The sequence below is a fragment of the Leptodactylus fuscus genome, chromosome 4 (assembly GCF_031893055.1).
Source record: "Leptodactylus fuscus isolate aLepFus1 chromosome 4, aLepFus1.hap2, whole genome shotgun sequence".
Classification (NCBI taxonomy): domain Eukaryota; kingdom Metazoa; phylum Chordata; class Amphibia; order Anura; family Leptodactylidae; genus Leptodactylus; species Leptodactylus fuscus.
Window position 1 is genome coordinate 104,748,591 of NC_134268.1, and position 26,661 is coordinate 104,775,251.

General features: G+C 41.8%; 1 protein-coding gene across 1 annotated transcript in view; it reads right to left on the minus strand.

Annotated features, from left to right (window-relative positions):
- Positions 1-1,552: 1,552 nt before the first annotated feature.
- Positions 1,553-26,661, minus strand: part of LOC142200525 (ovalbumin-related protein Y-like) — a 65,760-nt gene continuing 40,651 nt past the window's right edge. Inside the window, exons 3-7 of the mRNA XM_075270952.1 lie at positions 19,176-19,310; positions 17,732-17,849; positions 6,099-6,238; positions 3,469-3,627; positions 1,553-1,957 (exon numbers count right to left, since the gene is read on the minus strand). Of these exons, the coding sequence (XP_075127053.1) occupies positions 1,553-1,957; positions 3,469-3,627; positions 6,099-6,238; positions 17,732-17,849; positions 19,176-19,310 (957 nt within the window). The remainder of the gene's footprint in view (positions 1,958-3,468; positions 3,628-6,098; positions 6,239-17,731; positions 17,850-19,175; positions 19,311-26,661) is intronic.

Sequence of the window (26,661 nt, forward strand, 5' to 3'; positions counted from 1 at the left end):
TCAAATTTTTACTGCCTCTCCCACCTTCCCTGCCGCCGGGAGCTATGCAGCCGAGGTATTCGATCGAGCATATTCGCTCATCTCTAATTATTATCAGTATTATTCCCCAATTGTCTCTTTTTGTAATGTTAGCTATAACATGTATAGTCCAATATGAATTACTTAAAGTACTGTCAGAAGCAACTATGTGTGCTAGCTATAGTCTCTTTGTGAATGTGTCTTATTATGTTTGGGGGTTTCACGAATAGTTTAGACATACTGCTCACAAACCCACTAAGTCTTGTTCTCGTAGCAAAGCCAATCAAGTAAAGAGGGCTGAGCTACAAGGCCAAGCACAGTCAATATGCAATGTATAGCCTGTACCTGGCATTCCATGAAGATCTCACTGGAATGCTTCTGCCTCTGCAACTGGGTGTTGGAACCCTGTTGATCATATATTGAAGACCTATCCTAAGGATAGGCCATCAATATGTAGGTCTTGGAAAATCCCCTTATTCTAGTGGAGAGAACTGCTACAAAAAGTGATAACCGCTCTACAGCAGTGTTTCACAACCTTTTCAAGTACCCTGTAGTGAGAAAACATCCCAACATCACATCCCAACATGTGATATAATGGCTTTCACATGTAAAACAAAAACCCCACAGTACCAAAGCAACCCCCTTTCAGTATAATGTCCCATAGTGGCCCCTCCAGGCCACACAATGTATCATAGAAGCCCATCCATGTGTTATGTCCCATTGTAGCTCCTCCAGGCAGCATAATGTTCCATAGCAGCCTCTACATTGCATTACATTTTTTCTGGGAGGGTTTGTCACCCATGAACTATAATTATACTCTGGATTCTCTTCAGATCCCATAGTGTTTGGGGAGGTGAATAAACATAACAAACAATGTTACTCACCTCCCCTGGGCTCCAGCGCTGCTCCCTGTGTTCTTCTACCCTCTAAAGATGAGGTCAGCCTCAGCAGTCACATAGTGACCATTACGTAATTATATCACATGACCTACTTGAGCCTTCAGCCTCAATGGTCCCTGTCATCATCTGTGGAGGCTGGAAGAGCATGAGGAGCAGTGAGTAACAAAGTTTGTTGTATTTGATCACCTCCCCATGGCCTCTGTTCAATATAGAGAGTATAATTCTAGTTCATGGGTGACAAGCCCCACAAACTAACATTAGGGGAGAGGGGTACCCCTGGCAATAGTTGGATGTACTTCCAGGGGTACGCGTACTTTGCCTTGAGTACCAGTATTCTAGATGATCACTGACACTATATACAGTACACAAGAAGACCCAGCATTAGCACCCAGTGCAATCAGTCCATGGACAGAGTAACTCAGAAAAGAAGCTGTAATGAGCGGATAACTATATTCATGAAAAATTGTGGTAAGCATAAGAAAATGCTGCAAATGTCTTATATCTTGTCATCATCTGAACTGCAATTTATATAAGCAGCAATGTGAATAAGAATTACACAAATCCCATCCACATCCTGGATAGGAAACTCTGCAAATACGTCAATTATTGCTGCAGATTTTAACACTTGTTTTTAATCATGGCTTTTGAAATACTCCATAAAAGAGAAAGCATTTACTCAGCAGATCTCGTATAATGAAGATGAATGGATGATCTGCTTTGAAGGTCTTTTGTGGAAGCTGTAAGTACAGAAATGCCAAATTATCATCAGCATTAGTTACTTCTTCAGTACCATCTTCATCTGCCTCCACAGTTACCATATTCATGACGTCTGACACATACAAACTTTCAGGGGATATTTCAGACAGGTTTGACTTTGTGTAACTGAAAACATCGGTCATTCCCATGTGACGCAAGATGTCCTTCATTGAATAGCTGCTGTCTATCTTGAAGTGAGGCAGATAAACCTCAGTGAATGTTTTCTTCATATTGTCTGGGTTGGTCCAGTTATCCAGTTTCTCATATGATAGGTTTTGTTGTATCTGAAATATAAATGGTTCAGCAATAATGAGTAATACAAAAATGGATTGCTGAGAGAGCATTCTTAAATGTTATCCACCTTTGTAATTTTCATGGCCTATCCATAGGATAAGCTCTCTCTATTTGATCTGCAATGCCCCGACGGTAGGGACCCCTGTAGATCACCTGTTCTGGGGCTGCTACTGGTGGTCATTTGCTGTAGAAGATATAGCTTTGGGTACTTTAACACTGCGCCTATGAAGTCTGAAGTCTATGGACAATCCTGCAATACCTGAAGCTATTACTACTCTTTTTACGGAGAGTGAGCATTGTGGCTAACAGCATGGAACAGCTGATCTGCTGGGGTCCTGAGTGACTTTTAGACCCCGCAGATTTAATATCGATGGCCTATCCTAAGGTTAGAGTAAGCCATCACAATTATAATGGTAATCACTGTAACGGTTATATACAATAAATTTCATACAATATTTAACATGATCACTAAATTGCATAAATAAAAATTGTGAAATTATTTATTTTATTTAGGGTCTACTATGTAGTGATCTACTTTTATAATGACCATGCCCTTTGAAAAGACCACTCCGATCTTTGTTGTGATCTGCCATTAATGAATCTCCCTGTGAAGGGCTCTCCCAAGTTGATGTCTCTGTACCCAGTTAATTTTTATATACTGTAGACACACTGGGGGCGAGGTGTCACATTCAACTCTTCCTACTTTTGTTTAATGTTGCAAGCAAAATGCAGAATTGGGGATATGTTGCATCTTTGCCGGGACACATTTTCACCCCTCTGTCATAGAGTGACTGATAAATTACCCCACTGTGCAACTGAAATGACATCTAGGTGAAGTCTCATTTTAGAAAATTAAACTGTGCCAGAATCAGTGGAGCAGCAAAGACGTTATAAGCTTCACTTGACGGACGTAGTAAAAGGTTAACTAAGTTGACAAACTACTAGATCACTGGTCACATATTGCTGTTTTCTGGATAAACATTCTCTTATGGATGCCAGACATTAAAATAAAGAAGGAAGAGGGGGAGAAGCAGACAGTGATGATGAGTATTTGGCATGCTGATGAAACTAGTTGTGGATATAGCGTGGCTGCAAGAAAGACAATGGGGAGGAGGATGTCTCTTTCTGGTGAAGACAGAGTTGCAGAAGTTGCAGAAAGGTTGTACAGGAAATTAAGGATGGTGATGGCAGAGTAGGAGGAACAGAATGAACCCTGAAACATAGTGCCAGATGTAATATGGCAAAAAAAGAGTTAGTTGAGAGATCCTTTTCTTTCCCATATTGCTTGAAACATGAGGCCTGCAGGATAATGTAGAATGTGGTGGGGTTGAACTACTTCTCACTATTTGAAACGATTCTGCATCAAAATGACGGACAGGGAGTACAGAGAGAGCTCAGGAGTTTTATACAGGATGCATCAGTGTTGTTGCTGCTGATAACCACTTTGATGCCATGGACGAATGCTTACATCATGACATATCTCAGTGGTTATAAAACTTACCTTTTTTATGCCATCATATGCATTTGGTAGAATGACATACATACGCAGATTTTTCATTTTTCCATATGGAAGTTCAATTATACTTATCATTTCATTCTTTATTTCACTGATATTAAAATTACCCCCTACACTCATCAACTCTGTATATACTTTTTCATTCTAAAAAGAAGAGAAAGAAAAAGTTGAATGTACATTATATTCACACACATGTAAACTATGTCATAAATATTATACTTTGTATAAAGAAAATTTGTACAATATTCCAATACCCTTACAGTATCAATTCTTTGTACTTGTCAAGGTCTGCACTACTGTACTTGCTTACTTCTAAGGGCTACTTCACACAGAGTTTTTTTGCAGGTGGATTCTGATGCAGAATCCTCCTCAAAATCCACCTGCAAAAAAAGTTCCCATTCACTTCATTGGGAGCCGCTCGCTGTTTAACAGGTGCTTTAGGAAACAATAAACAGGTGTTCATTATTTTAATTGTTTATCTATCTGTAGCTTACACAAGTGGAAGGTTTATTGGTTTAAACAATCCTCTTTCTTACTCTGGTGGGCAATGCTACCCTGAATGATGGGTCAGAAGAGAGGTAGCCTGGAAACCAAGGGGAAATATTCTGTATGGGGGGTTCAATAAATTGGAAGTCCACTAGGTGTGGAGAAATAAAAGAGGATATATACTGTGGGGGGGCAATTAAGTGGGCAGTATACTGTGTGAGGACCAATAAAGTGGGCATTATCAGTGTGGAGGCCAGTAATAGGGACAGTATACAGTGTGGGACCAATAAAGGAGGTAATATACTTATGAGTGTCAGTGAAGGTGGAGTTATTCTGTGTGTGTGAGCCAATAAAGATGGCAATATACTTGTGGAAGTCAGCAAGGAGACATTTTTACTGTGTGGGCATCAGTAAAGGAGACTTTTAACTTTGTTGGGAACAGTATAGAAGTCTTTTTACTGTGTGGGGACCAGTAAAGGAGATGTTACACTGTATGGGGGCAGGTTAAAGTGGTTGTCTGGGATAAACTTCGCATGCACGCCGGCCACAAGAAAATGGCCGCTTACAATACTCTGGAGTAGTTGAGCTGAGTGTGCAGTATCGTCTGCAGAGTGTAGTTGAGCTGAGTGTGCAGTATTGGACAGTGTGCAGTATTGTCTGCAGAGTGTAGTTGAGCTGATTGTGCAGTATCGGACAGTGTGCAGTGTGCTAAGCCCCGCCCCCTCTCCCCGACTAGTATTATAGAGAAGGCAGGGCTTAGGAGAGTGTGGGCGGGTATTGGGTGGGGAGACGATACTACACACTCAGCTCAACTACACTCTGCAGACGATGCTGCACACTGTCCGATACTACACACTCAGCTCAACTACACTCTGCAGACGATACTGCACACTCCGCTCAACTACTCCGGAGTAGTTCAGCTGAGCATGCGGCCCGATGTAGGAGAGCTAGCAGATGTAGCAGTCTGATGCCGCAGACTAACACACTCAGCTCTGCTGCATCGGACTGCTAACATCGGCCAGCTCTGCTACATCTCTGGTGTAGCAGCTCTGCCCTACTCCCAACCATCCCTCCATCTACTCCTCCTGTCACACACATCTCGTGTGTAGCAGAGCTCAGCGCACACTCAGCTCTACTACATCTCTACAACAGAGTGTACAGATGTAGCAGAGCTGAGTGTGTGCTGAGCTCTGTTACACCAGAGATGTGTGTGACAGGAGGAGTAGCTGGAGGGATGGTTGGGTGTAGCAGAGCTGAGCTCTGTTTCATCTCCGGTGTCCGGAGTAGCCGAGCTAACCGCACGGATAGCTCTGCTTCATCTCGCCATAGGAATGCATTGACCAGTGTTGATTGGCCACTGTGCAACATTCGGCCAATCAACGCTGGTTCTGCCGGAGGAGGCGGAGTCTAAAATTGGACCAGAATGGAAACTGCTGTGGACCGATTTTAGACTCCGCCCCCTCAGGCAGAACCAGCGTTGATTGGCCGAATGCTGTACACTGGCCAATCAACGCTGGTCAATGCATTCCTATGGGAAAAAGTCAGCTCCGGCATATCGCAAGCTGACAGGGATCCCGACATAATAAAGGTACTTGATGCCCTCAGACATGCTTCCCCTGCTGCCCAAGTTGCTTTCCAGGGTGTTGGCATCATTTCCTGGGGTGTCTTAGTGGACTTGGTGACTCTCCTGAGTCGAATGGTGGGATCCCCTGTAGCGAAGCATTTTCTCCCATAGACTATAACGGGGTTCGATATTCGTTCGAATAGTCGAATATTGAGCGGCTATTAGAAACGAATATCGAACATTTTACTGTTCGCTCATCTCTACTTATTAACATACCGTCAAAAACCGGATTTTCAAGCAAACAGGGGCGCGAGAAGACAACGAAAGGTAGGAGAAGGATAACCTTTTTTAAGGCTATATTGACATGTTAATGATAAAAAAAAGTAATTGAATGATAGGATCCCTTTAAAATATTGAAAAATGTATAATTTGAGAATTTAAAAATAACATTGATTAAGTTGATGTTCTTTTCATTGCGGTATAACCTTCTAATAGCAGAATACATAATATACCTAATGATGCAGTTTTGTTCTATATATTCCATACATCATCCAATACTACTTACATTGCTCAGTGTAAATAATCCTTTTTTTGTTTTGATCATGGGAAAGCTCTGTGTCCAGTTGGCTAATAAATATGCTGTGTTCACAACTACTAGCTTTGTATCATTATCAACAGATTTCTCAGGCAGATTTTGAAAGATACCTGAAAAAGAACACAGGAGTAAAATCCACGCCTTTAGAATCTCTGCATGTTTATGTGGTCATATATATATCATCAAAGATGATGTTTTTAATACTGTTAGATTACAAATGGTCAAAAACTATAATATGTTATTTATATTAATAGCAGTAAGCATACATTGTTTTCTATGTTAGATCCTGTCCCTTATTGAATCTACAGTTATAATAAGGAGTGAGGGTTTCGTTGATGAAATTCACCCACTGAAAGATCTTGTGGCCCGAGTGGGACCGTCCATATTAACCTTTTCGCTGCCAAGGGTCTCTGGAAATTTTGCACCTCCAGTAGCCAGAGCAATTTTCACAGTTTTGAGATGGACAAATCAAAGCTAAATTGCAACATTAAAAAAGCATCCAACCCCCCCATACCTATATATTTTCTTAAAGTAGACACCTGCAGCATTGTCTCAATGCAACTTGGTACTGTATACGAACAGGCACCTTCATGCAATTTTGATTTAAAGTGAATGTTTTATGAAAAAATGCAAATAAATTTATATTAGCTGTTAAAAGTGGAAACCAAACAATAAATTATATGCACCAAACCTCCTAAAAATAAGAATTCAACATGTGCAGAGTTCATACATATCACTATGGCCTGAACCTGCATGCACATGTCTTCAGAAAATTGCTAGAACTGGAAGGAACAAAAATCTGCTTTGAAGCTGGAAATGCTAAAAAAGTATCATCCTATAAAATGTAGGGATTACACACCATGAAAAGCAAGTGAACCCCTAAACCCTATATATTTTTTTGAAAGTAGACAACCTGAAGATTACATATATATCAATGGGTCATCAATAGCCACATCCACCTTCATGCAACTTAGTGACAAACACAAAACATTTTTTTTTTTTTTTAAAAAAAAATTCACTAAAACACATATTTGCACCTAAAACTCATGTTCAATCTCAGATTCATATACAAAATACATCTAAAATAATAAGTTAAGGTGTATACAATGTGTATATATAGTATATGTACCACAAACATCAACTACAACAAGAGCTCGGACTCCCAAAAACCCTAATACAGAAGATAGGCAGGATTTTGCTGTTATTCACTAATATGTTAAAAAGCTATACTGCACCTACCAAACGGTGACTGTGATACCAAAATCTAACTTTTTTCAGAGTACACAGCATACCGTATATAAAAACACAATTTAATAGTTCATATATACAACCACCTTCATGCAATGTTGCGGCAAACAGAGATTGCTAGCAAAAATTGCACAAAAATTCAAATTTGCCACTAAAGTGCGGCTCAAGCAATCCCTTTCTGCAAACATAATGTACTTTCCAAAAAACTGCAATATGTGAGGAGTTCATACATACCACACATGTATATATTTACAGGGGCGGGTGTTAAAGAAACGCCAAAATCGCAGAAATGCGCCATTCCATTTTGTGCATGCAAATGAAATAGGACTTTGCATAAAAATATTATTTTCCATCCCCCTATAAAAATTTTAGCAATCTATACGTTCATCTCTAGTGATAATCGTTATTACTATTATTTTAGCGTGTAACGGATATCGCTTGAGGCGTATTTTACTGTAGAAAGCTCAGGTATAGACAGGACAGGGATTGGGTGAAATGTAAACTTTATTCATGACTTTGTATGTGTTGTGTAAGTGTTTGGTGCGACTTTTTTTTGGCGCTGCGACCTGGACAATAGTAAATGTCTGGGTCACAGCGCCAATAACCTTCCTGGTTGTGTTCAGGAGGTATAACATAAGAATACCCCACTAGTAAAGCTCAGGGTGAATTATATTATACCTGTATGTGACAATCAGACAGCAAATCAGTATACTATCTGATTGACAGGAGGGGGGAAATAGGGACTAAATCCCTCCTCCCCCCTCCTCCTAGGGTCACATATAGGTTGTCCACAAAGATTAGAGAAAATGTTTCTCTATCTCTGTGTCTCCTGCACGCTGCAGCAGCTGCAAGTCCTTCTCCCCTTCCTGTCTCACTAATGCTTCCCAAGACAGGGGAGGACACTTTAAAGTCCTGTATCTCAGGACTCGTTTGGCCTATGAAGATAATTTTAGATTCATTTTAAAGATGAGAATCTCATCTTTAAAATGACACCGAGATCTTTATGATAGCCCTTACAGATTTTTAGCGAAAAACGCTGTCGGGAATTGAGATCTTCAATGAGATCTAAATCCCCAATAGCGTTTTCAACAGTGAATCGCTTTGGCACAATAAGGGTTAACATGAAGATCTTGGTGTCATTTTAAAGATTAGATTCTCATCTTTAAAATGAATCTAAAATTATCTTCATAGGCCAAACGAGTCAGGAGATATGGGCATCAGAAGTAAGCACGTACCTTCTACGTCCTCAGCTATGCAAGTGACACCCTGGGAGGACGTAGAGCTACAAGATTGGCAGTGAAAGGGTTAAAGGGGCTCTATCATTGGGAAAAGTCATTTTTAACTAATCACATACTTGCATAGGCTTTAGAAAGGCTATTCCACACTTATCTTTAGTACAGTCCTATAAAAAAGTTTGGGCACCCCTATTAATCTTAATCATTTTTAGTTCTAAATATTTTGGTGTTTGCACCAGCCATTTCAGTTTGATATATCTAATAACTGATGGACATAGTAATATTTCAGGATTGAAATGAGGTTTATTGTACTAACAGAAAATGTGCAATATGCATTAAACCAAAATTTGACTGGAGAAAAAGTATGGGCACCTCAACAGAAAAGTGACATTAATATTTAGTAGATCCTCCTTTTGCAAAGATAACAGCCTCTAGTCGCTTCCTGTAGCTTTTAATCAGTTCCTGGATCCTGGATGAAGGTATTTTGGACCATTCCTCTTTACAAAACAATTCAAGTTCAGTTAAGTTTGATGGTCGCCGAGCATGGACAGCCCACTTCAAATCATATTGTTCATGATGTTCAATGATATTCAGGTCTGGGGACTGGGATGCCCATTCCAGAACATTGTAATTGTTCTTCTGCATCAATGCCTGAGTCGATTTGGAGCGTTGTTTTGGATCATTGTCTTGCTGAAATATCCATCCCCGGCGTAACTTCAACTTCGTCACTGATTCTTGAACATTATTCTCAAGAATCTGCTGATACTGAATGGAATCCATGCGACCCTCAACTTTAACAAGATTCCCAGTGCCGGCATTGGCCACACAGCCCCAAAGCATGATGGAACCTCCACCAAATTTTACAGTGGGTAGCAAGTGTTTTTCTTGGAATGCTGTTTTTTTGGACGCCATGCATAACGCCTTTTTGTATGACCAAACAACTCAATCTTTGTTTCATCAGTCCACAGGACCTTCTTCCAAAATGAAGCTGACTTGTCCAAATGTGCTTTTGCGTACCTCAGGCGACTCTGTTTGTGGCGTGCTTGCAGAAACGTCTTCTTTCTCATCACTCTCCCATACAGCTTCTCCTTGTGAAAAGTGCGCTGTATTGTTGACCGATGCACAGTGACACCATCTGCAACAACTATGTGAACAGTCTTTGTTTTCAGATCATTTGAGAGCGGGCTGTCCATGCTCGGCGACCATCAAACTTATCTGAACTTGAATTGTTTTGTAAAGAGGAATGGTCCAAAATACCTTCATCCAGGATCCAGGAACTGCTGAAAAGCTACAGGAAGCGACTAGAGGCTGTTATCTGTGCAAAAGGAGGATCTACTAAATATTAATGTCACTTTTCTGTTGAGGTGCCCATACTTTTGCACCGGTCAAATTTTGGTTTAATGTATATTGCACATTTTCTGTTGGTACAATAAACCTCATTTCAATCCTGAAATATTACTGTGTCCATCAGTTATTAGATATATCAAACCGAAATGGCTGTTGCAAACACCAAAATATTTAGAACTAAAAATGATTAAGATTAATAGGGGTGCCCAAACTTTTTCATAGGACTGTATGTAGATTGCCTCAGTGGTTTCTGAATCAGTCCGTGTTTATTCATATGCTAATGAGCTTCCAGCCAGCACAGGAAGTTCCCAGCAGCACTTGTCTCTCCTATTATCTCCTAGGTGTGTGCAAACAGGAAGCTCATCAGCAGCAGCAGCCTGTGCATAGGAAACAATAGGAGAGGAGTGCATGATGTATCGTGCAACAGTCTAATTAGCATATGAATAAAAACTGACTTATTCAGAAACCACTGAGTCAATTTACATACTAAAGGTAGGTGTGGAATAGCCTTTCTAAAGCCTATGCAAGGATGGGATTAGTTAAAAATGACTTTTCCTAGTGATAGAGCCCTTTTAATGTGATAGCCTTGAGTGCCATAATTATTGGTAATCAAATATAGATCTGCTAGTGCGCCACACCCCATAAACTTTATGCTTCCACCTGCCCCCAAAATGTAGCTATGGTGGGGCAGGGTGAAGCATAATCCAGAGAGCAGGGCCCAACCTTGGTCAGTGGGTAGTTATGTAAATAGGTCTGCACTGAATGAATCAGGGGAGTCCTGCAACTCGTCCCACTCAGATGATTCAGGTGCAGGACTATCCTATTTTGGTAACATGTATCTCTCTGCAGTAGCTCATAAGGCCCCACAAAAAAAGGAAACCAGTGGCATTATGTAGCTTCTTGACTTGGGACCAGAGGAGCAGCTAGTGGGGAAGCAGAGGGGGTGGCTGCCCCGGGCCTGATGGGGAGGATTTTCTCGAGGAGATTGTCATTAGCCATGCAAGGAGTGTGTGGTTCCAGAGCATCATAATCACATTGCCACACATAGGAAGGCAGATTTACTGGTGTGGAAGAGTGTTCTTTGGCAGTACAATGCTCATACAAGCTGCAAGGCCATGAATGTAGCAACCTTTGGTGGTGGCTAGGTGGTTTGTTACTGAACAATGTGGATGTTAATAACATTGGTTCAGTGCAGCTGTGGATTTGAAGATCATAAAAAAATTAATTTGGCTGGGGCTTAAGTTCTGCTTTGCGCAGTCCAGGGTGTGGTGTGCCTAGTTCAGTTCGTCTCAGACACTGTATACTCTGAGTGAGGCAGATGACAGCTCATTAATGCAGTTTTGATTCTGATCAATATTCAAACATTGATTTTTGATGTCCCAACGTGAGTTTGGCACATACTTTTTTGAATAGGAGTGGCTGCTTGGCTCATTGTACACTCCTTGAGTCATTCTTACTGTATGTGTTGTTGTCCTCGCACAAAACAGAGTGTAGGCTAGGAGGCCAAAATCTGGGCTTCAGGAATACTAAGGGTCCCTTCACACTGAGTTTTTGGCGCTGAATTTGACGCTGAATCTGTGTCAGAATCCACGTGGAAAAAAAAAATTTCCACATGGATTCTGAATTGGATTTTGCATCAAAATCAGCGGCAAAAAACTCAGTGACAGTGGACCCCAAGGTTCTCTGGACAGGAGGTACCATGGATTTTGATTCATGATGTACATCCCATCATCATCAATCAGAAAGCATACTTGCGTTTAATCTCTTAGAGACTGTGGTTAATGCTGACCACAGTACCTAAGTGGTTTTATAGAAAAAAAAAATATTTTTTTGCCCCTTATCAATGAAAAAATATAAAAAAACACATAATTGGTATCATCGCATCCATAACAAATCCTAAAATATAATTAGTACATTATTTATTCTACATGATAAATGGCGTAAACTGTAAAATTCAGATGCCAGAATTGATGTTTTCTGTTGATCTCACCTTTCAAAAAAAGTAATTAAGAAATTTGTCATCTGTACCCACAAAATACAATGTTTTATAAAGCTACATTTTTAGATCAATAAAGAGTTAGGGTGTCTTCACACGGCGTAAGCGCGCCGCTCATTTAGACACGTATACACGTGTCCGAGTGCGGCGCTTCAAAACAGCCATTGATTTCAATGGGTGCCGATATACGCGTGCTACCCATTGAAATCAATGGGCTCTGTTTTGAAGCGTTGCGCTCGGACACGTTTATACATGTCTAAATGAGCGGCGCGCTTACGCCGTGTGAAGGCACCCTTAAAATACATGTAAGGCACCAGAGTTATGTGCCAGCAATATTATTTGAGCCATAAATACAAAACCATTCCAGAATTATTCGGCACTTAGATGCAGTGAAATCAGTCAGCCTTTTTATTTGGTGACAGATTTGGTCTACAAGTCAGACCTTTACTGATTGCATGGGTCTGGGGGGGGGGGGGGGGGAGAAACTCAAGGAACCACTTGTGAAGAGGCACTGTGTCAGTGTTTTGACGAAACCAACAAAAGGCTGTTTAAGCAATTACAGAAAGATAGAAATCATAGACAGGAAAGAGTTGTATATCTGTGTTGTTTAAGGCCTCGTTCACATCTGCGTCGGTAATCCATTCGGGGGAGTCCACATGGGGACCCCCCGAACGGACTACCGCACACATTGGCAAGCAGTGTACATGTGCTTTCCGCACGGTCTCCGCACAAAACATGTGGACAGAAAAGTGCCAGCGTAAACTGTTGACATTTGAATGAAATGAGATGCTATGGAGACCCAGGAGGACCCCACTTCTGACACAGAGACATAAAAAAGCTAGACTGCCGTTTGCCAAAATGTATGTGAGTAAGCCAAAATAATCCTTCTACAAAAACATCTTGCAGACAGATGAAACCAAGGTAGAGCTTTTTGACAAGGCACATCATTCTACTGTTTACTGAAGACAGAATGAGGCCTACAAAGAATAGAACACAGTACCAAACAGTCAAATGTGGAGGTTCAAAGATGTTTCGGGGGTTGTTTTGCTGCCACTGGCACTGGGTGCCTTGACTGTGTGCAAGGCATCATGAAATCTATAGATTACCAAGGGATTTTGGGTCTCAATGTAGGGCCCACTGTCAGAAAGCTGGGTTTGCACCCTAAATTATGGGTCTTCCAGTAGGACAATGACCTCAAACATATTCCAAAAAGCACCTAGAAATGAATGGAAACAAAGCACTGAAGAGTTCTCAAGCGGCAGCAATAAGCCTGTGGAGAGATCTTAAAACTGTCATTGGGTGAAAGCGACCTTTGGGTACATTCACACTGAGTATACGCTCACTGATTCTGAACGTGTAACTCGTTCCAAATAAGCGGCGTTAAAACAGATCCCATTGCTTTCCATGGGAGCCGGCATTCGTGCGCTCCCCTGGAAATGAATAGGCTGCATTTTTCCCTATTGCTTTCAATGTGATAAGCGCGTATCACATTGAAAGCAATAGGGAAAAAAGCAGCCCATTCATTTCTAGGGGAGCGCATGTACGGCGGCTCCCATAAAAAGCAATGGGATCTGTTTTAACGCTGCTGATTCGGAACGAGTTACACGTTCAGAATCAGTGAGCGTATACTCAATGTGAATGCACCCTTTAAATATGAGAGACCTGGAGCAGTTTGCAAAAGAAGAGTGGTTCAAAATTGCAATTGAGAGGTGTTAATGGTTAAAGTAACTGATTGATTTCAGTTAATTTTCCAAAGGGTGTGCAACCAAATATTAAGCTGAGGCTGCCAGTAATTTTGTCCTGCCCATTTTTGGAGTTTTGTTTGAAAATATATAATTTTTGGCTTTTTTTTCTCTGTATTTCTGTGTTTTTCCAATACACACAAAATGAAATAAATGTGTGTATAAAAAGATGTGAGAAATACTTTATTTTTTTTAAACATTTTAGGGGCGGCAACACTTACGACCATGACTATAGCTACTTACCCTCTTTAAATAAGGCTCTCCCACTTGCATCCACCCAATGGATGGATGGACACACCCTGGTACAGGCACCAAAGACTGGCGTCCGACCCCTGCCGCACACGCCCACCACCACTCACCCCACAACATCATACCCAACATCCCAATCCATACATAAGCCTGACTCAGGAAGGCATGGAAAAAAATGGTAGGTCCACAATGGTACCGCATTTTTTTGTCCATGGCGTTATTACTCTGTTTTTTGAATAAATAATTGCATTCTCTTGAACTATTTAGTGTGTGCAGCAGCATTTATAATTTTCTATTCAGGAAGGCATGGAGACATCAGAGACAAACCCCCAAGCCTGTGCTGGCTATCGTGACAGCCCAAGACAAACGCTTAGCCTGTGAGTCTGCAATACAACATCGCGCAGGCAGAGCATTACTATTCAACAATGAGGCTGCAATTGTTATCCAAATGTTATCCAACATATGTCCAAGAGTAAGGTAAATCAATTGCAACAATTATGCATACATAAAGATGATTTTAGAAATCCTACAGGACAAGGGTGCATACAACAGATGAAGGAAGGAAGCCAGAGGGATGCAGAAATACAAGAGGGCAAAAAAAGCATAAGAATATTACATTCATATTTTAAAAAAGGCTGAGGAGACGAACAAAACTCTGAAAATATTATGGACTAATCAACTATCTCTCTATATATAATGAATACCAAAATTGACAATTATACATAGTTCTTCAATTTCTTAGAAGGTTGCAAAATAGAAACATACTTGGAAAGAGCTGCTAAGATCTCATCCTAGATAGAGTAAGAACTCCTACATATATAATTTACAAAACCCCATTTCAGATATATCCGTCTATTTGGTATAACACCTTACCCTAAAATATTTTATCTATGAAGACTGTGCAATGCAACAAAATAACTTTGAGATAACTTTAGCTGTGCATGAGAATAAAATATTGATTTTCATGAAAATGGAGCAGCAATGTAGGATAAGAAAGGTATCTTTGGAAAGTGTAAAAGCCACCCTACATGGTACTGTCACTAATTTGATATGATTTTCCAGGTTACAGATTCCCTTTAATCTAATATAATTTACACTATGTTTTAAGCCAATTTAAGTTATGGTTCATACCGAACTTGAACGGCTGAAAATCAGGGACCCAAGTTTCCTAAACCCAAAATAAATTTTGAGAGGTTCATCCATCTCTAGTCAACACACATTTTATCTTGATTTCATCATTTGTATGTACTTTTTTCCTTGGTTTCATTTGCTGGTTTGTGTCAGGCTGGGTTCAGTCCTGCACGGAGGACCTTTCTTTCCACCAATTTCAGTTTTGAAACGGCAGACACCCAACAGATATCAGGCAAACGCCATTATTGTCAATGTTGTTCCAGCGATGTCCGTGTGTAAACGCTCAATCAGCAGTCTGGATCTCTGTTATTGGGGTCTCCCAATCTAGTCTAGGACCCGCAAAATACGGTTGTGACAATGGGGCTTTACCGAGCTTTTAATAATGAAAACAAATTTCTACTGCATTTGGTACTTTTGAACAATTAATGTTCACTATTTACATAGCACAGATCTGTTTTATAGTGACCATGCAATATTGTTGTGACCTGTAATAATATCAAGTCTGCTATAAAACAGATACTGTGTGATTATAGTCAAATATGTTCCACAGTGAACCCCACACAGTACAATCTACTCCACAGTGGCTCCTACACAGTACAATCTGCTTTACAGTGGCTCTTATACAATAAATCTGTTCTACAGTGGCCCCCACACAGTATAATCTGCTCCACAGTGGCCCCCACACAGTATAATCTGCTCCACAGTGGCCCCCACACAGTATAATCTGCTGCAAAGTGGCCCCAACACAGAAAAATTTGCTCCACAGTGGCCCCCACATAGTATAATCTGTTCCACAGATGGGTGTCCACAGAGAGGACTCTGAGTGCCACTTCTGGCACCTGTGCCATAGGTTCACCATCAGGCTCTAGGACATGCATCTATCACCATTCTGTATATAGAACTGTGTGTGTATGTGTAAAACAAGTAATAATAATATAATAATAAATTTTATTTATATAGCGCCAACATATTCCGCAGCGCTGTACAATTTGTAGGGTTCAGATACAGACAGATACAAAACAAAGAACGTCATTTCACACAATGGGACTGAGGGCCCTGCTCACAAGAGCTTACAATCTATGAGGTAGAGGGGGTGACACAAGAGGTAGCAGGGGCGGCATTGCTTATACAGTGTTCAGACAATTTTGTAATAGAGGTTGCAGCCATTACACAAACAAAGCTTTATGGGCCGTCACTAGTAGTGTCCTTTAACATGTGGATAGAGCATGGACAAATATGTTAGGCTGAAAAGGCATCAAGAAGGGTTTGCATTAGGAATTGTGATAGGCCTGTCTGAAAAAATGCACAACCATGTGTGTTATGTATACTAGTTCCTCCTGATCTTCAGTATGCATACCTCAGGTTGTATGCCCCAAGGGTACATGCCATGACTCAGAACGCTTCCTTCCACCCTCCTGTTCAATAAGGATAAATGCCTGTTTATAGACATGGACACCCTCCTTACTTTTATTATAGACAGCTTGCCTGCCTTATCACGCTGTCCCAGCAGTTTAGAGTCACAATGAGTGCTTCAACCAGTGCCTATGGTGATACTTATTGGCATTTTGGAGAGAGAGCGGAGAGTCAATTTCACTAGCTACCACTATGCTCCAGGTGCTGAGTGCTGACATCAAGTCAGACACTGGAGTAGTACGTAAAGTTTTTAGCTCACCAATTGCTCCCTGGACATTTGAGCATGTGGGGTACTGAGGGAGCCATTATGTTGCATGGGGGGTTATTATGCTGTGTTGTTAGGCACTAAAGTGATTATTATATGGTGTATGTCGGCACAAGGAAATGCGTAGTTCATGAAGTGCAGAGCTGTAGGTGTAACACGTACATTTACACAGCTAATTGTGCATGTAAATCAGACAGTGTAGGGCTGTGTATAGGGGTGCACCTTTTAAGAGGGTATGGCCTCAGTCAGCACCTCATGCAATAAAAGGGGTCGGCATATTTTGTAATTGACAGCTATTTATTGTGTTATTACAATAAGCAGCTGTTGATAATTTTTACTCACCTGTCCACGTGCCTGTCCTGGCCATCTTCACCTAGGCAGCTCTACACTTATGACATGATGCTGTAGAACGCTAGGACACTGCGTACAGTGTCTACAGAACACCCTGGAGGGCAACAGAATAGGACGGCCAGGAAAGAAGCGTGGACAGGTGAGTAAAAAATCTCTGTTTGGGGGCGGGTGGAATAAGGGGTCCTAAACGTAAAAAAAAAAAAAAGGTCATGCACTGTGTATGGGCATCATATACTGTGTTGAGGGGAGATATAAAAAGTCATAAACTGTTTGGAGCCATAGATAGGGGGATCATATATCATATGTCGTGTGTGTGTGTGGGGGGGGTTAAAAAAAAGGGCGGTCATATACTATTTGGGACCATAAAAAGAGGTCAAATATTGTGGGGCAGAAGAAAGTGGTCATATATTGTAGAGGTGGCATTTAGAAAAGTCATATACTGTAGAGGGCAAAAAAAAAAAGATCATATACCGTGTTGAGAGCCAGATAAAGGTGGTCATGTATCATATATGTTTACAATACATTTTGTTTGTGTAGTCAAGTTTCTACTTTGGATTGGAGCATCTCCTTAAAAAGTGTAGAAAGGCAAAGACGTGAAAAATATATGCATAAAGTATTCATCTTACCTTTAGTCTTTCCTTTCAGCCAATTGACTATATATTTCCATGTAGTCTTTGGATTATTCTTAAAGTCAACTATTTCCGGATTTGAGCTATACCATATTTTTGAAACATTGAGGAATGTCTATAAAATAAAATAACATATAATTGCTTCTGGTGGTGCAAAAAAAGGTGATAATTTTTCAAAAATGTTTTATTAAAATACTCAAGAAATCAGGCTAGTAGTCTCTGTATGCTAATACTAGTAGACTATTTAAGGCTGAGGATCCACTTTGCAGAAACACAGCTTTTTTATTGCAGATTTTGTAGCTTTTTTTTTTTTTTTTTTTAGCCAGATCTAAAAATGGCTACAAAAGAAATGGGGAATATAAAGGAAGTCGTCATACTGTCTTTGGCTCCTGGCTTTGTCTTTAAAAACTGCAGCAAATTCTACAACAACAAAAAAAATCCCTTTCAGCAATGTGGGGCTTTCGCCTCAAGGAGTTTTGCAGAATTAGAAAAATATGCCTGATTTTGTCCAAAAATTATGTTTAAGGGAGATTAATTGCAATACTAGACTCACCTCGAAAATTGGGAAAGCTCAGTTTTTGGATATGTGAACAATATTTTTTTAAAATCCTGTACAACCCATTTAGCCTAAGGCCCCACGGTGCATAAATACAGCTTTTTCTGTTGTAGATGTTGCAGATCATGTGTTTTTCACTTTTCTTTTTTATTTAATAACACAAAGTGCTACTAAAAAACTTTATAAAACAGTCTTTAATCTTTAATAATGCCGTTTTATTGGTGTATTATTTTATTTATTTTTTAAATATTTTATTTACATTTGTTTAACGTTTTTATTAGTTTTATTTATCTATTTATTTATTTATTTACATTGTGGCCCCATGGGGGGGATACATTTAGACCCAGTTACAAGAGGAATCCAGCCTCCTGAACGTTAGTATAGGACTAGTAGAGCTGATCTGGGTCCTGTAGGTCGTGTACGACCCAGCAGCTGTTATAAGATGCTGATCACATGACTGTCGGGTCAGAGGGAAACCACATCATGGCGGCACTCATAGCAGTGTATATAGTGCTCATTGAGCGCTGTATATACAGTGATCGGGATGGTAATAAACCTTCCCTGCCTTCTCTCTAGGAGCTCCAGCTGAAGTTACAGCTGGCTCTCCATTTCAGCAGCTGCACGATTTTGTGTGGCTGAATTTTCTTGGACGTACCGGTAGGTCCTTGAAGAACTAGACAACCACCTTCTGGATGTATATAGTGTATGGACTATATGGAAGTGGTTAAGATAGGCCATCAATATTAGATATGCGGAGGTTCTATACAGATCACTTGTACTGAGACAGCTTGCCTCTCAAGTATCTACTCTTGTTTTGTCCATTAATGCATTCTCAAATAGATAGATAGATAGATAGATAGATAGATAGATAGATAGATATCTCACTTCAGAGATGTTAAATGTTTCTTCCACAAAGAGCGTGTTGTTGATATTAAGTATATACTCCTCAGTTCTAGTGAGTGTAGATAGCAGTTGTTTAAATCCAGAATGGATATCTGTACAGCTTTCAAAGTGAAGAACCTAAAAAAAAAAAAAAATTCATAATTTTTTTTCAAGCAAATGCATATTTATGTTTGTATGTATGTTGTGGGGAACCGCTCAGGTAGATGCTCGGTAGCAGTGCAGGAAACAGGGACACAGACACTGGGTTGCACACAAGTTCAGGCTTTATTCACTTGCAGTGCATTAATTGCCTTGGCAGAGGCATACATAAACAAAACAAAACCTTCTCGGCTGAGAACTAAACTATATACAAGCAAACTTTTTCCTGTCTATACAGAAGCCTGGCTACCAGACTCCCACCTTGGCAACAACGGGTGGCACAGTACCTGATTTGTATATTTGGTCTGAACAGGTCAGCTCTGTCTGTGTGGTGCCACCCTTCCCAGTCTTCACACACAGACTATATCAGGCCTTGATTACCCAGCTGACCTCCCTGGTGTGGGTCTTTACCATACACCCTTTAGGTGCCTGGCTGGAATGTACCTGTCTTCCCAGACCACATCCTTCACTCTCACAATGTATAAAGGAGAATATTTCCGAATGTGTACAGTTTTGTACCCCAAGACTATGAAAGGGGTTGGTCACCTTATCAAAATTTTCCCTAAGATACTCTAAAACAGTATATAGGTTCACTTACACTGAATGTTATAAGGGAAACAGCACCATTATCTTCATAAATGAAGTCACACCAATTTGTTCCGTGCAATCTTTTTGCTGCCTGTATGGCACTCCTGGCTGGTACATGCTTACTGATGGAGGGGCACTGTGTATGGCAAGGAGAACTAGCACATGATGAATCATGTACATGACATAACCATTTGGTGCTCTGTACACCACTGTATGGTGGATGTAATCTGCCTTAGCAGCAATGGTTCTAGAGGAGTATACATCTATAATTAGAAATGCAATGAAAAATTACACACTTTATGTTTTGGTGGATCCATACTGAATATGAAAAAGCAGCCATATTTTTCTATATGAAAGGGGGGACAAATAGTGGTACAATAGGGAGCTATAGAAGGACAACCTATTACTGCTCTGTGAACTGGGGTTGTATGGTGCTGTAACTGGGCCATTCATCCACTGCTAAAAAGTTTTAACCTCTTAATAACAGCAGATTTGCCTTGTTGTCCAGTGGTTATTAAGTATTAATCTGCCTCATTCAAGCAGGCAGCCATCGATCAGGTGTTCAGCAATCTGGTGCCATAAATATATGACTGAAAATGTATTTTATAGTCTATGTATAGCTCTCATATCAGTGTAAGGAGGTGATTTAAATAGGTTGTCTGGACAAAATAAATATTTTTTAAAATAGGTCAGGGGAGGTGGGAAAAAAATCATATTCTCCTATCCCTGGTGCTCCATTGTCCTCCCAGTGTGGCCCAGTCCTGCTGCTCTGTTGTCTTCTCAAATTAAAATTGCTCATCAGTTGTGACATCCTAGATCCCTTGTGCTAAAGGTACTGATTGGCTACAGTAGTCATGTGATTGCTGAGGTCAATCAGAGGCCTCAGGAAGAGACCCCGGGATGTCACAGGCAGTGACATCACATACCCAGTGGCCTGAGGGGTCACATGCTTTGGGGACTTCCTTCTGAAGACAACAATAGACTGAGAGGACCAAACCACGCTGAGAGGCGCCTGTTTCTTAAATGATTAATGTTCTTAGCTACAAGCTTCCTTCTGCTAAAATCTATCTTTAATTCTCTAGTCATCTGCCTGTGCTGTGCATTGCTGAGTGTCCTGATTGTTTGTTTGCACAAATGTCCTTCTACTTGTATAATGAAGCAATGTCCGAGTCTCTGCTATACATTTCTATGTGCACTCATGCCATTCTGTCTATACGCTGACTGATTGCCTTAGGTTCTGCTTGTATTGCTCTCTGTGTGAATACATGCTGTCCTTCTGTTTGCATGTCTGAGTAATGTTTCAATTTATGTCTGATGCTGGATCCATGTCTGTATTTGTCAAATATTCCTGTGTGGATGCATATATTTGCCATAACCCAATGGAAGGTACGGGAGGATGGGATTAGTAGTAGTAGTGATGTCACTGATAGGCCAAAAACGTTTAACCAATTCATCCAGCCTACTTCCAGGTTAGATACTGATGAGGGGGGCCTACGAGGTACCTGATGGTGGCAGTAGTTTTTCCCCCAGGGTGCTTCCAGTTGGATAGGAGTTCTCTCTTACCCTGAGCCATGTGGTGATTTTCCAAAGGGCCTTGATGATAAACACAGGAACAACTCAGGAGGTAGTAGTGCAGTTGAACCAAGATGAAACTTTACTATGAAAACTTATAAGCATATAACTCATGCAGATTTCTCCACTCCAAATAATACAAAGTCTCTGCCTCATCCACCATGGCTATAGGGGCCAAATCCCAGGAAGTCTCAGGAACTCAGATACTTTAGGATGAATGTGTCATGGCTGATAGATGTTCTCCAAAATGGCACTCTTTATCCCTCTGTGGGGCTGACAGCGGTTTCTTTACTGTCTCAGGGCTGTGAGTGGTTTGCTGTTGGGCAGTTGTTCCCTCAGGGGCTGCAGAGGACTCACAGCAGGTATCTCTTGGCTGATGACACACACTTAAAGGGATTCTACCATTAAACTACCTTTTTTTCTAATGAACACATCGGAATAGCCTTAAGAAAGGCTATTCATCTCCTACCTTTAGACGTGGTCTCCGCCGCGCCGTTCAGTAGAAATACCGGTTTTAACCAGTATGCAAATGAGCTCTCCGCAGCAATGAGGGCGGGCCCCAGCACTGAAACACCGATGAGCGCGTCCCCATTGCTAACCAGAGCTCTTTCCTGCACCGCCTCCTTCTTCTGCAGCAACTCCGCCTCTTCTGGCTTCTCTTGCTCTTGTAGTTCTATACAGGAGCATAGAGAGGCCACCCCAAAATGGCCGCCGACCAGCGGCCATTTTGGGGTAGCCGCTCTTGCAGTTCAATACAGGAGCTGGCCGGCGGCCATTTTGGGGTGGCCTCTCTATGCTCCTGTATAGAACTACAAGAGCAAGAGAAGCCAGAAGAGGCGGAGTTGCTGCAGAAGAAGCAGGCGGCGCAGGAAAGAGCTCTCGGGCAGCAGTGGGGATGCGCTCATTGGCCTTTCAGCGCTGGGGCCCGCCCTCATTGCTGCGGAGAGCTCATTTGCATACCGGTTAAAACCGGTATTTCTACGGAACAGCGCGGTGGAGACCACGTCTAAAGGTAGGAGACGAATAGCCTTTCTTAAGGCTATTCCGACGTGTTCATTAGAAAAAAAAAAGTAGTTTAATGGTAGAATCCCTTTAAATGACTTCTGTATTAATAGCCTGTGTAGACTTACAGTCTCCACCCCTACCTAAGTGACTAAAGATTGGTCAGGGATATTTCATCTTTTAAACTTTAGAGGAGTAGCCAAACACAGTGGAAGGAACCAAGTGGATGAGGCAGAGACTCGATAGTATGGTTCCTTTTCTCCACTCCACATAATATAATCATATTCAGGGCACTCCTTATTCAAAGTCTAGGAACAGCCACCACATAAATCAAATGGGAAGCAGCAAAAACAATACAATATAAAACATTACAAAATACATATATACAGTCTCAGTGACACAAACATAAAGAAATAAAAGTAAAATCATTTAAGCAGTGTCTACTGGGATACTGCATATCCTTCTATCATGGATTCCATTGTGAATGAATATGTCCTACTGCCATGTCCTATGCATCTCTAACTTGTCTTGCCTTTATGGCCTTCCGTTATGTATGTACCTTTGCTGTGTTTCTGAATTTTCTTTTTGACACACTATTTAGAAAATGCATTTTTTATTGGTCCTGATGATTTCAATATTTGTTTATTGGGGGTGAGGCCTGGACATGTCACAAAGTAGATGCACCTGTTGAGAGCTCCTGCTGCCACCATATACAAGGTTTGATATTACACCACGTTATGCTAGGTTCACACTAGTGTTCAGCTTTCTGTTCTTAGGTTCCTCTTGGGGACTTGAAAAATGTGGAAATAAGCGGAGAGAAAATTTCTACTTGCAGGACTTTTTAGTTACACCATTTTGGGGAATGTCTATTGCTTTGACCACTTTTTGTACAATTTTTTTCGGAGGTGAAGTAATGAAAAATTGGCAGTTGGGTGTTTTTGTTTTTTTTTTCCCACTATGACTTTCACCATACAGGAAAAATATTTTTCCACGTTTGTAGACTGGACGTTTTCATGTGTTTCCCTTTAGTTTTGTTTTTTACTTTTATACGTGTTATAGGGAAGCCTGTATACTGTCATCCGGTATATACGGCAGTAGATACGCTCAATATATCTACCCTCTTTGTATATAGTTCAATCAAAAACACATGTATACATTAGTTTGTGCACTCACTCATTCTAACAGTCCCATTGGGTGAGAAGCACGCTGTATACTGTCATCCGATATATACAGCAGTAAATACGCTCAATATATCTACCCTCTGTGTATACAATAAAAAACACACTTGTATACATCAGTTTGTGAACTCACTCATTCTAACTATCCCATTGGGTGAGAAAAAAGCTGTATACTGTCATCCTGTATAGTGGCATTTATCTACTACCGTATATCTGCTGGTGCAAGGATCAACTCACACCAAGGGGCACAAAATTTAAAAACTACTGGTGCAAGGCTCAACTGACACCAAGGGGCACAAAATTTAAACACTGTTGGTGCAAGGCTCAACTCACACCAAGGGGTACAAAATTTAAACACTGCTGGAGCAAGGCTTAACTGACACCAAGGGGTACAAAATTTTCACCAAGTGACAGATGTGGCTCTTTGTGTACACTCTGTCCCACCAAAAGGCTAACTTTAAGGGCCACAGGTCTAACTTTGACACCCAATACGTGTAGGGCGCAGAGGGATCACAGAGGACATGGCTGTGGTTGGCCAGGTACTCACGCAACATGCGCCTACACTTTTCCCTCCTGGTGACACTAGGCCCCTCAGTGGCGGTAGTTTGGCGAGGGGGTGCCATTAACGTGTCCCACACGTTGGAGAAGGTTCCCCTGGTGGGTGTGGACCAGATGGCAGTTGTTAGCCTCTTGGAGGAACTCTCTTCTCTGCCGCCAGCGAGGGTTGATGCAAACATTTCCATCATATTCTGAACCAGTTGCTTGTGGTAATACATTTATGCGATTGGTCCTCCCCTCTACCGGAATGACAGATGAGATGTTATTTTTATACCGGGGGTCGAGGATTGCAAAAATTCAGTTTTGGTTGCTCTCCATAATGTGTACAATGCGTTTATCACTTGAAAAGCAGCCCAACATGAAGTCAGCCATGTGTGCCAGAGTGTTACTTGGCATGATTTTGCTGCCCCAACAGAAGGGTCACTTTCAATTTCCTCCTCCCCTTCTCCCCATCAGCACTGAAGCAATGGGACGCACTGCACTTCCCCGCTAGCCTCGTGTGTGAGAGTGACATCATTTGCCACTTTATCCTCCTCCTCTTCTTCCATCATTCAACACCGAGAAGATGACAGGAGTGTGCTCTGAGTATCTAGCTGTGATGGGACTGCTTATCCCAGACTCCTCAGCGTGCAATGCGTTATCCCTAATTGCAATGAGGGATTCTTGCATCACAAAGAAGAGCGGGATGGTTACGCTCACTAATGCGTCATCACAGCTGACCTTCTTGGTGGACTCCTCAAAGACGTGTAGTATCTCACATAAGTCTGGCATCCATGGCCACTCATGATGCAGAAACTGAGGGAGCTGACTTTGAGGACTTTGAAGTACCTTTGGGTTTTGGAGATAGAACTCCATCAAAGGTCTCTGCTGCTCACACACCCTGCTCAACATATTTTATGTTGAGTTCCAGCGTGTGGTGACATCGCACAACAGCCGGTGTTCAGGCAGATGTAGGCGTTGCTGGAGGGTTTCAGGCTAGCAGTGGCAAATGTAGACTTACGAAAGTGGGCGCACAAGCGGCGCATTTTCACCAGTAGCTCAGGCACATTGGGGTAGATTTTTAAAAACCTTTGCACCACCAACTTGAAAACTTGGGTCAGGCATGGAAAGTGTTTTGAGTCTGGCAAGCTCCAGAGCTGATACCAGGTTCCGGGCCATTATCACGCACGACCATGCCTGGGCCCAGGTTCATCGGTGAAAACCACATTGCCATCTCCTCTAGGATGGCATCCCTCACCTCGGGGGCAGTGTGTTTTCTGTCGCACAGGCTGATGAACTTCAGCATGACCTGCTGACGTCTCCCCACGCCAGTGCTACAGCGTTTCCAGCTCGCAGCTGAGGTCGATGTTAAGGCGGAGGAGGAGGCTTTGTGAGAACCCCTGCCAGTAATCTTGGGCGGGGAGAGGAGACAGGCCGCCCCAGCTTGCGACCCGGTTGCAGCCTCCACTACATTCACCCAGCCTGTTGTTACAGAGATGCAGCGTCCCTGTCCGCAGGTGCTTGTCCAGGCGTCGATGGTCAAGTGGACCTTAGAGCAATGCGCGGAACCAGTGGTGTAACTAGGAATGGCGGGGCCCTGTGGCGAACTTTTCACATGCCCCCCCCCCCCCCCCCCGACTGACACTAAAGACCTCGACCGACCTCCGACGCATTCCTGCGCGCTCTATTATGCCCCATAGTGGCCCCTGCATACACCATTATGCCCCCACAGTATAATAATTGGAGACTCTGAAGGTTACCGCTTTTTAATGCATATAGGTTTCTGTTTGGGGGGGGGGTGCCAAGTAGACTCCACGAACGGAAACCTGAATGCAGATGTGAACCGGGCCTAAACTGGGCCAATACAATTCTGGTATGTATAATGGTAGATATGTATAGAAGCAAATACAGACAAACAGACAGACAGACAGACAGATAGATAGATAGATAGATAGATAGATAGATAGATAGATAGATAGATAGATAGATAAATAGATACGGTAGATTGATACAGTGGTAGCAGCTGCCACAGGGCCCGGAACATTAGGGGGCCCGGCGACAGCCGCTATCCCTGCGGGGTTTTTTTCTTAACAGGCTGTTATTGGCTGGAGTCCAGCCAGTAACAGCATAGCTCCGTGCATGTCCCGCATTTATTCTGCTGTCCTGCACAGATCCCTGTGCCCCCGCTTTTATAACAGACAAAATGTTGTAACTACGATAAGAGCGGAGGAAAGCTTGTAGGACCTATAGCTGAAGGACCTTTGTGTGATGTCAGCCGTCACAACTCCAACAGATGATGACCAAGGTTCAAATAAAGGCGACCACAGAGGCAAACAGAGAGCGGTACACTGAAGAATGGAGAAATGAAATAAATAACTCCAAGAAACTCACTGTGTACCAATCCCTACAAAGGGACTACAGCATGGCCCCCTACCTGGAGAGAATACGCCACC